This window comes from Thermobia domestica, chromosome 18 (assembly GCF_964235325.1).
Source record: "Thermobia domestica chromosome 18, izTheDome1.hap1.1, whole genome shotgun sequence".
Classification (NCBI taxonomy): domain Eukaryota; kingdom Metazoa; phylum Arthropoda; class Insecta; order Zygentoma; family Lepismatidae; genus Thermobia; species Thermobia domestica.
The window spans coordinates 154001178-154013585 of NC_137471.1; the positions used below are offsets into that span (position 1 = coordinate 154001178).

The 12408-nt window shown below is 33.9% G+C and overlaps 1 protein-coding gene across 1 annotated transcript in view; it reads left to right on the top strand.

Moving 5' to 3' along the window:
- The first annotated feature begins 2723 nt into the window (after positions 1 to 2723).
- The window catches only part of LOC145675732 (uncharacterized), a 34403-nt gene continuing 24718 nt past the window's right edge, over positions 2724 to 12408 (top strand). Inside the window, exon 1 of the mRNA XM_081746361.1 lies at positions 2724 to 3245. Within this exon, the coding sequence (XP_081602487.1) occupies positions 2881 to 3245 (365 nt within the window). The 5' untranslated portion in view covers positions 2724 to 2880. The remainder of the gene's footprint in view (positions 3246 to 12408) is intronic.

Sequence of the window (12408 nt, forward strand, 5' to 3'; positions counted from 1 at the left end):
AGAGCTTCGAAATTAATTGATATTTATGATAATTGTTTTCAGTTTAACATACAAGTTTGTTTACATTTTTCTTTTTACTTTCTGCTTAATCCTTATAACTACGCTTTCTTACAGTGAAATATGTCTTATTCAATGAATACAAGAACTATGAGTATTAAAAACATACAATTCGACGGATCTTTACACTGAGAAAAATGAAAATTTAAAATAAAACAAATCTGTTTATTTTCTGAACCAGTAAATGGAAACTCTTCCGACATAGATCGCTTCAAATCATTGGCTTACAAGTTGTGAAACAAATGTAATAATAATAATAATAATAATAATAATAATAATAATAATAATAATAATAATAATAATAATAATAATAATAATAATAATAATAATAATAATAATAAATTTAAACGAACGAATGGATTTGGTTCAAAGTGTCTTTAATGAGTTAACAGTTTAAACTTCATTTGAAAAAGAAATATGAACTAAGATTGGGTAGCTCTCAGTTAATTTTAATAAGCAGTTGGATGTTTGTACGAACATTTAGTGAAATTTAAACAAACCAGTCGTTCAGAATAGTTTAACTTTGTTTGAAAATAACCTAATCTGAGTTGAATCGGAGAATAGAGAGTTGTTAATAGCTAATGTTTGGACCGAATTTGATTACTATAAGTTCGAAATTAAATAAATTAAGGTCTATGTTATGGTAAAGCTTCGTGAAAATTTATGCCAAATGGTTATGGTAAATATGCCAAATATCATAGCTACGCCAAATTCATGAAACAGCTACAATCATTTGTAACAACCCCACATTTTATTATTTGCAGTTTCTTATGTTCCCATATAACATACATGTGCAAATCTTTTTTTTAGAGAATTTAATATTTAGTATACTAAATAACTATAATAATTTTAATAAAGCGTTAAATTTATCTTACTTTCCGTAATCAATTGTAGTTGCGCAAAAACACATATCTATTCGCTTGCAATGGAAAGTACCAGTGACGGCAATTGGGTATGAACACTAAAAAGGGGGACAAAACACTACTAATAGTAAGGGGGCATGTAATTAAGTTATAGTGTAAAGCCAAAAAAGTGGGGACAGCAATTACCTCCACGCCCTTAATCGCCAATGGACAGCACACTTGTTAATAATATTCCCAATTTAAGAGAATTTTAAGAAATTGTTGAGGAATAATTTTAGTAATATTTAATTAGATCTATACGCTTTTATTTGAATCACTTCACTTCAGATTTACAATTAGTTTTATTATATTTTCATTAACTGTTAATCGTCCAACGATGCGTTCAAACGTAGAATATTCACTAATAGTCATTACATTGGTCAACAACTTAAATTAATTTGTTTACAATTAACTAAATATTTTTTTTAAACACCAAATTTGTTATATTTAATTTGAACATGTGGTTGGTCCAGTCATTTGAATCAATCATTTTTTAATTTAAAAGTTGGTTTACATCGATCAAAAGTGTCTGCTTACTGTGTCAAAAGCTTTTCAGTAGACCTTACATTGAATGCTGTAAATTTCTTATATCTTATACACTAACATGAGAGGCGGACATAGGGCGTATTGTGAAATTATATACTCAGAAAAAATGTATGTGGCGTACGTAAAAACGTAGGTTACATGTGTAAATCATGTAGTTTTAGGACTTAACGTACAGCAAATGTATAACTGAAAAAGTAAATTTTATACATACTTTCCGCATACATGTTTCGAATAAACGTACTTTCTGTACGAACGAAAGAACTGTATATAGGTGGTCAGAATCTCACATACAGATATAAGCATCTAACATACAACTGGCGTATGTAACATACGTATACGTATGTGATATATGGAAGACTGTTAGATGTCATATATCCTGCAACGGAATGATGTATCATCTAAACGGGGAAAGTCTGAAGCATATGGATAACGTATGTTCCGTGCAGATTTCTGTAGTAAACATAATGATTCCCTATAATTGTACAATATACCGCTCTCCGGACAACGGACTTTTCTCAGTGTATTAATCAATAAGAATTTGCGTCCGGTGAAGCAGAATATTAAAAGTTCGAAAAATTTTGTATATATATTACAATAATGAGGAATATCACAATCGAATCGTTAAGTGTTAGTAAACAATACGAATGTTTAGAAGGTGGATGAGAAACAGAGCCATAGCTAGAGATTTCGGCGCCAGGGGCGAGGTAGAATTCGGCGCCCCTACACTCACCTTATCAAGCTTCCTTCCTTTATTTATTTATTTATTTATTTATTTACAAATAAGAGAAACAGCTGTTGTTGTTATGCTACGTTGAATTTTTATCATGCTGCTTGCACATACTATTGCAACAACCGAAAGTGATCATTCTCTATTCTTTTACAAATAAAAGCTGGTTTCAAGGGGCTTATTTTGGACTTTTTGTTAAACTTACAAAACTGCCTTTGCTGTGCACAAATCCACTTTGAGTATAGTTATAAAAATTTACAACTCTTTACGTTTCATACTATATATAAGAAATTAAATTTTAATACGTTAGAAACTATGTGATTTAAAAAATGTTCGAAATGGGTAACAGCATCAATTTCCAGTAATAATTGTAAACTTTTGTAATTTTATTCTGTATGTGACCACATAAAGAAGATTTTAATTTTGATCGTTTTACTATGCAAAAATTTTGTAATGCTTACTACAAACAATCAATTGTCGAGAGAGGAGTAGTGGTTGATGAAGAAGAATAAGAGGAAGAAGAAGAAGATTGGAAATATAAAGTTGCTCTTGTGAACGTAATTGTAATTAATTTCATTAACACTGGCAGTGTAAAATATAAGGGGTTTATAAGAACAGTGTTAAATTCTTATTATATTTCAATTCACCATGGCTGGTAAGGCGTCTGTTAAGTCGGAATTGGTGTGCAAAGAAGAAATTGCTTATGACTTACCTAATGATGATCCGCTCGAAGGGAGAGGGTGGACATACGAACTAATGAATGACAACAAAGAGTTAATATTATCTACAACGGAAGGAGATGTATCAGTGGACAAGGATAAAGCTATGTGCTCTTTGGATGTGAAACTAAACGTTGATAGGGTGAAACCAGAATTAGCACTAGAAAAAGATACTGAATTTGAAAGTGATATAGAAACGCTAAGAAAAACTGTGGTTCAGGAGACTTGCGCGTCGTATTTTATTGACTCCCAACAATTAACAACAAAAAGTTTAAATTCAGTTCGGCCAGAAAGGTAATGTTCAATTTTTCATTAACTAATTCGCTCAGATTGATAATACGGTTACATGGTTTCGGAATTATTGTTGGTTAAAAGCAATACTTCACGAGGAATATTTAGGTATAGGAGATATCATGAACGTAAGTTAGTAGCCTACAATTTGGAAATGACATGGCACACATAGACAAGCTGTATACCAAATAAAAATAATAACAAGATTGATACGATCCATACAATTCTTATGTAGTTCATATCTTGATAAAATAATTATTTCTTTATTATTGGTTACACATTTCTCACTAATTGTTCACATATTTAAAATATGGGTGCTCGACGATATTGTTTTATTTATATAGAGACTTATGTAAAATACCAAATAATGAGAATGGTAATTATCCTACAATTTTACAAATGTAAACCTGTAATGTATTATATTCGAACATATACTATGGACGTTTGTGATTTTATTTTGATTTAGCTCAAATGGGTCTAACTTGATTTTTCCGGCTGGCTTCGAAAGACATAAGTAAAATACAAGATAAAGAATATTTTAACCAACAATGGATGTTCATTATTTGTAGAGGTCCATACAACAGTCCATTTCGCAACTGCACTCATTTTTTCAAGAAAGTAGACTTTTTCCATTCCCAGGAATCTTTTTTAGGGTATGGACTTGCATTTTTCAATATGGGATCACTTTAGGAGCTTGGTGTACGTGCATAATATATGAATTATTGTAAAAACAACGCTAATCAGCATGTGCTAGATGGCCGGTAAAAATAAGATTGCTATGCAGATTAGGGCATTACGCAGAATGTGGGTAAAAAAAGATAGCGCAAAATTCTGTATTTAGGATGACTTACACGTCTTACGTGTTGAATGTGTTCTTGTACGTTCCTAAGTATTTTTAGGTACCTTGCTTTCTTTGCTTGTATATTTGTGTTTCAAAGTAACACAATACATTAGGGACGTAACTTCTTAATTATATGGATCCCTTCATTCACAAACATTTTCATAGTTCCGTGTTATTATTTGCCACACTAAATTTTAATACTTCATTTCGCTTACAGTGGTTACTAGCTACCTTGACAAGGGGTTACTTTGCACATCGGGCATTACGTCCTACGAAATATGAAGAGAGTTTCACAGTCCTCCCTCGGTAAAACCATGAACTGTATACACGAAGTTTCAACTACCCCCTACGATAGAACATTTAACTTTATTTTGGTGTTAATGTTGGGGTCAGCATCAGTTCTAATTACAGGAAGGCTTTGTTGTTGTAGTGGCGTGAGGAATCGTTATTTACGTCGTGGTTCGGAGTAACGTTTATTTCTCATATATTTCCCCTTTTCTTAGTTATAATTCCCAGTTGCCCTACGACGATCACGATTACTTGCCCATGCCTACAGTTTCAACTCACGATGACTAGGAACATGGCGGATGAAAGCGTAAGCAAAGTAAATAAAATATTGGTTAAGTTACACATATGATATTACAACAAATGACAAAATAACTTTTTGATAAAACGAGTGTAATATTACTATATAAGCACAAATATTACAAGCATGTATGTTTCAAATGCATCTACTGTTAACAACTCAGTATCAGTAACACGACGGTGAGGTGGCTTAAATATCAGATAATGTGGTGGCTTAAAATGATCGATAACTCACGCGTTTCTTCGGCTAGCCTGTTGAAGTTGCTCCCTCGTTGTCCCGTATTCGATATGCGCTGTTTCTAAAGTTGAAGTCCCAAGGTTAACTTTCAACCGTTGCTTCTTCAACGAGAGTTCCTAATAGGTGCCATAATTATGAGTCCTATTCCATAGGGTTGTTATCGACGTACTGTTAAACAAGTGCACTTGTAGAAAAATCACTGAAAAATATAAACTGTCACTTTGTATATAGAAAGCTAGGCAGCCTGAATGCTGCTTTTAGGAAAGTGTAATTTGTGCGAGCGAACGTCAACACGTTCCTCCTGAGCTGGCCCACGGCGACTGCCCCTTTTGTTCAGTTAGCTAGTGCGTATATTTTCTCTGGGCTGAAACTCTTCGGTGATGACGTATGATAACAAGTTCACTCTCTTTGGTTGAAAAAGTGTGGACATTTTAAACAATCAAATCAGCGTTGAGCACTGACAAGAAGTAAAGTGTTTTTGCGACTTTCCCGTTCTTTTCGGGACTGAGAGCGTTCACAAAGAGGGTCGTTGTTTCTGCGTCGTATGTCCATATAAGGTTACGAAATCTAACGGAAGTCTACTAACACAGATGAAAAGACATTCCAAAGCGATGAACGGAGAGTTTCTAGAACACTTAGAAGTATACGAGGGTTGCTTATTAAAATGCAGGATAGGTCTATTTTTCCTATATTTCTTTTAAATTCGTTAAACTGAGCTGTAAGACGGTGACACGTGAAAAACAGTCACTCTAAGGACCGCCAAATTTTAAAAGAATTTTCGTCAATGTTAAGTCAGTTTCGTTATATTATACATTGTAACTTGCACTGTACAACGTAACTAATAACCGTTTGAACATTTTAATACAAATAAATTAGTAAAACGGCGGTTATGTCCTACAGAGCGCCATTCTGTGCGTAATTATTTGACAACACAGGTTGTAAGTCATTCATTAAAAATACAGATTAATGAATTGGATCCTAAAACCAACGGTGCTGACAATCTCTTACATTTGAAGCTTGCAGGGTCCCTGACGATTCGAATGAATCTCTTCTACCCTAAGACCTTACATACCACCCTAGTTGCATGCCTTCGGTATTCAAGTCATGACAAATCAGAGTTAATTTCCGAACCCCAATTGGGCTGTCAACATTCAGGCCTTGAGGAGGCATTTTAAGAAAATAAATATAATGAAGAGGACGACAAGAAATACACCCTGGGAGGAGATTTAATGCTACAGCCTCACATTTCAATTCATCAATTTTTTAATCATTAGTATTACTTCAAGCCCGCTCGTACCTACAAAATTGGTAGGTTTACAAATGTAACCTTTTAAAGAGAGCTAGCTGATACTTATGTGTGGCTTACTAGCAATTGCGTTTATCTTTCTCGAGAATAAAGTCACATCCGAGAGCATTTGTCACAATAGTAAAACACAAGATAACAGTAATATTAACTTGTTCATTAAACATTATTGTTGTTCATCGCCTACTCGTACGTAGCAATCTTAATATGTTCTCATAACATAAATCTTAGTTTTACCATATACTGCGTAACTGACGTAGGCACTCCGCACTATCGATACATCATAGTATCCGGTGTTTGTCGTAGTAAAGGGTAACGTGGAATCGTAAACGGTCTTCCCTTTTTCTTTTTCTCGAGATCGGTTTATGATTCCCGGCACAAGAATACAAGAGTTGTTTTCAAATATCAAAAAGAATAACATATAATTTACTTTCTCTAAATGCAAATCAAAACTAATTCTTTTCTATAAATCCAAATTAAAACTAATTATTATATCAAAATCTAAAATCCTAACATAAATTTTATTACTATTATACTTTTCTCTAATTATGCCAAACATTAAAAATTAGAACTAAATTTTGAAATTTTAGTCAATTGCCGAATCTGCACATTAGCTGGGACCCAACCAGGCGTCGGACTGGTTTCATCACTTTAATTTTATAACGAAAGTAGAGATGTCCCTGGGGGATGAAATATATTTTAACCTTCAACTCTTCTTAACTTATAATATCGCTTTCTCTGAAGTCAATTAACTTCTGTTATCATTAGTCACATTGAATGCACATTGACTTTTCATAGTAGACTGCATGTATATATCGAACGACGAACAAATCAACGAGCAACTTTATCAAATTCAAGGTTATTGTCAATTACTTTAAATATTATACTAAATTGTGTTTAACTTACAGTATTTTGACCGTGACTTGATCTTACATTAAAAATTTTCACATATTTTCTCATTATACAATCACAACATCAGATGAAAAACTTCACTATCTGAAGAGCACATTTTTTTAATTACCCAAAATTTTAACTTTATGATTAATTGTAGTTATTACTAGTACTTCTCTAATTATGTTCGTAATTATACCTAATTGCCTAACATGTCTCTAAATGCTTGATTGTATGGGGACAGTTAATATAAACTTAAAGGAGAATGACTAAAAACTCAAGCAAAATTTGATAATAAAATTTTATTATGAAGTATGGTTCCCAAAACTGGAAAGACCTGAAAAAAAATACAAAACTTAAGCATCCTAATAAGAATTCGATACTGAAAGTCCGCATCCAAAACGGGATAGCCATACTTTTCAAAAGTGGTGCGGTATTATTACAATTTCAAAGTCGGAAATCGCGTTCTAAATCAATTACCTGTTTAAAATTTCCAATGCTGTCTTTCCTCTCCTTCCCACATTCATCTTTCATCTCCAAATGCTGTAAGGAAACAATAAAATATGACGTCTAAGTAAACGTACCTGATTGTAAGGCGATATTGGTGGTTTCTTGGACTGGTGCGTCAGTGGCGGTGGGCACACACTTTGATTATGAAAAGTAACCTTCGAAATTCGGGGAAATGAACAAATAAATAAACAATAATCCTTTTTTCATAATCTAAAAAGTTCAAATTCGGTATTTCTGATTTCTCATCTCTTCCGGGGTTTAACCAGAGTTGGGGTGAAGTTTACGCTTTTTTTATGCTAATATTTTAATTTTCCATCTGTGCCGGTTACGCTTGTAAGCTGTAATTTAGCACGGTTACGTGTACTTTTCCAGTTAGTTTGTTTAATTTGGGAACTTTTCTCCTCTTTACAGCGTATTTACTAAACTTCAACGTAATGACACGCCTTCCTTTGCGACGTTTGGATTTACGCTGCATTGCGATAGCTGCCATAAATTTCTTTTTAGGTTTGCGCTTACTATTAGTATATTTTGCCATGTAGTTTACTATATAATGTTCGCACGTGTTTCCGCTTAGGCTTTTTAGTGCTCTTCGGAGTCGATGTATACTTCTTCCGCATGTTTGACTCGAAATAACCTCGCCTACAGCTCGACTTTAATTTGCATGTAGTTCGTCTTTGACCGAGGTTAGTGCGTTCCGAATTACGCTTACCAAGGCACTTTCCTTTTTTTTCTCAACTTATTTCCTTCTGCACGCCTAATGTGTGGTTCTGCGTGCTGAGAATACGCTGTACGTGGAGGTCGACGAACATTGTTTTCATTATGAGCAACCAACATGTCTACATTTTGTGTATCACTACACTTAAACTTTCGCTTTTTACAATTTCGCAATAGTGAAGTACTAGCTTGAAAATTCAAACATTTCGGCAACTGAAAATTAATAAATGTTGCATCTGATGTACTGATATGATCACGTCTGCTCATTTTAATTCTACTGATTATGCTCCTCGAAATCGAGTTTACGTTAATAATGTATTACGAAAACTCAACTGGGTATCATTGGCCATCTTATTTTTCTTCTTAACTTTGGTGTTACATTTCGGTTCTATAACGGAAATATACTTTCGACTGCGTGTGCTTTATTGGAAGTGTTACGCTTGTTTACGGTAAACATTTCCGACCGATATATTATGTACGAGACCTTCACTACGTAAACAGAGTTCGCTTTGCGGGTCTATTGTGAATTTGAAGTCGTTTCTTTCTACAATACTCAAAGCTGATAAAGTCAGAATGGTTTTGCAGCACTAAAATGCAACTTACGTTAGACATACACTGTTATAAAGACAAATTTGAATTTGTTAATTCGCGCAAAACCATTTGCCTGCGAAACAAAACCGACAACACTGTAACTTCGTTATCACACAAAATCATCAATTGAACTCTCAAGCCTTCCCTGGCTTTTTCGAGAGGGCGGATACGCGCAACCTGAACGCTACCGCTTATCATGTGTGAAACAACGGTATCCCTTGCCGGCAAAACAATTTCTTTAGAAACAATTTTTTACAGGTACGCGTAACGATTCTTCTTTTTTGCTATCTCTACACTGCATATTTCCTTTTCCTGACTGTAATCGACTTTCTGGTTTATTTGGCACATATCTTTCACAACTTGGGCTGGCTCGAATTCAAGACGGTTTCTCTTCCGCCTTGCACTCTTCCGCCTTTATTATGTTGGTTTGCCTACACTCAATCTGTGCCGTTCGCATTTATTCATAGAACACAGTGAGACCTTTCTTTCATTCCGCTACACTTTTTTTAAATTCAGCAGTTACTGGATCAACATGATTGGCCGCGTTAACTAATTCAGAGAGTACTTCAGTTAAAGAGTTATTGGCTACTTTGATATTAATACGTAAGCTGTCTGCTTTGGCATTCAATTTGCTCTTTCCTACGCTTCATAATCGTTTCTGTTACAGGCTTTTGAAGATCACCTACTGATTCATGTATTTTTTGTCCTAGGCATCCAATATTCATTACCATTTTTGAGCAATTGTTTCTAATTTTTTCTCTAATTCTTCTGTCAACATTGCTTGAAATTGTTCTAAAACACTAGCCTCCATATTGATATGAGATACGAGCAACAAATTCAAAGTACAAAAATATAAATGTCTGAGTTTAATACGAAAATAAGAAACATGCACTTAAAACATGAAACACTAAGAATTTTGATATTACGACCATTAACAACCAATCCTTGTTTTTACAACTCAGGTTTCATTTTGCGAAGTGCTTCAATATAAAATTAACACAGATATAAACTAGTACCATATATAAAATATTTTGTATAACTATTCTATCAGGCTTTGATTCCATTTTGTACTAATACGCAATAACACATTCAGCAAGGCCATGTGATAATATTTGAAAAACAGTATCACGAGACAGTTTCTACACAATAACTGTGTCTTCATCAGACTTCCACTCCTTCTGGTTGCTGGGAGTTGGTCGTCACTTATATATACTCTCCGGAGATCAATTTTAATTAGGTTCCGCCCCTTCTTTAAAAAATAACACTTGTCTGGTTTTCACTTTCACTTTTTAGCTGCACACATGTCCAATTAAAGGTTTACTTTTTTCCGCTGGATGCGTCCTGTCCTCTAATTATCCTTATTATCCTTGTTATTTTGTTTCTCTTTCTTTCTTCTTCCTTTTTATTCCTTCTTCTTTAAGCAGAATCTTCTCTCACTCCTTATTTATCGAGAATCTTGCATTCCAGTTCATCACCTTGCGTCCTGCTTTCATAATCTCTCTGGCTTCCTTCCATTTTGTCACCAAAGTCCTGTTCTCAACTTCTATGACCTCTGCTCCTTTCCACCCTATCCTGTGGTTTGTTTCTTTCTGATGCTTGTATATCGCATTGTTGTCCATTTTCAGTCTTACAACTTCCTGGTGCTGTTTAATCCTTTTTTTTGCATTTTTTTTTGTTTCTCCTATGAAAATTTTTACCACTCCTCCCATCCTACTCTATATATTACTCCCCTTTGATCTTTGTTCGCTATTGCTTTTCTCTTTTTTCTTCTGACTACTACAATTAGTCTGCTTCCTCTTTTCCTGTACGTCCTAATTCCTGCTTTCCGAAACATTATCTATATGTTCTCTGTTTGTTTGCACAGTTATTGTGTTGAAACTGTCACGTGATACTGTTTTCTTTTTACATATTATCACATAGCCTTGCTCAGTGTGTTATTGTGTATTAGTATTAAAACATTTACTCTTATTCATAAATGCACATGAAGGTGCATAGTGTAAAACATGTATGTATGTATGTATACTCAATCTGCTGTTTGCTATCCACTCACCTGTACAAAGAATTAAAAATCAACAAGAAAAATTTTTATGAGCTACATGAATCTCTCTGTTGCTCTCAAGATCAAAACATATTTACTTAACTTACATGAAAAATCTACATTACTCAGTTCTTGTTTTTATCTATCACTCTGCTTTATTTTTAATTAATTGTGTTCGCCGAGGATCTGATAGAAATTGACTGTCGACGCTAGGCTAATCAGATCCAAACTCAACACGTTATCTGTATAACTAATGGTATTGTAAAAGCAGTTGTATTAAGGTTACTATAATTTAATCCGGAAAACGGTCGCCATGTGGTTGAAATCGTGTTTTTTTGGTAGTTGTTAGATTCTTGTAAATATAAACGTAACCTTCACATTGATTTTCCTCTTTTTACCAAGATTTGTCACTTGTTTATTGCATTTATCCCAGCTTTGCTACGGCAGTGTGACGTAATATTGAGGTCTCAAATATTCAGTAACAATAATAATAATAATAATAATAATATTAGTATAGGTAACATATTCCGTATGAGGACACATTGTATTAAAGCCTGTAAAATAACCCGTAGCGTAAGCCATAAGTTACAAAATAGTCGGGATTGGAGAGAAGTGTCAGGACCAATAGCACATACCCTCTCGATACGTTCCTACAACTAGCTACATGTTATAACGGAAAGTTTCCCTACAACTAGCTTAATGTTATAAAGGAAAGTTAAATGTTATAACGGAAAGTTTCGAGGTAATTTTGGTGTAGAAAGTAGGGATTCTGAACTCACAAGAGCCGTAATTAGAGTTGTTTTTAAGTAATGTATGTGAGGTAGTGAGTAAGTGAGGTTATGCTGGCTAAGCTGCAGAAGATGTCGAAGGGGTTTCGGGAAAGGGGTTCCGTACCATCATGAGACACCTCTACAGCTACTCAAATTTAAACGAATGATTTCAGCTAATATTTTGTGTAGAATATATTCTACTGTACGTTTTCAGGAAAAAAACTGTAAAAAAAAGAACTGAATATAATTGAAAACTAAAGCTTCCAATAAACTAACTAGTGAAGTTTGCAGATTTAATTAAAAAAGTTTTGCTACAAAAATATATACACAGAGTATAATTCAGTGAGCTCTGAAATCTTATCAAAATGATGTATAAGATTCAGTCTACACAGCAATTGTTGCTTAAAAAGTGGCATACACTATTTCTAGAATCGAGATAAGATGAGAAATGTTTACGATAGTTTTGGTCTCGTCTCGATTCTCATCTCCAAAGCATGACTATAATGTGAGTTAACCTTCTCCCGTCTCGAATTAAAATGTTTCATCCCGATTTTGTTTGGTTTGTTTTAGAATCGAGATGAGAAATTCGTCTTTTCGTGGGCAACATTACACAAAACCGAAATATTTTTTTTGCCTAATATCACGTTTCTGTTTGTAATGGTACGACCTGAGCGATATTAAGTTT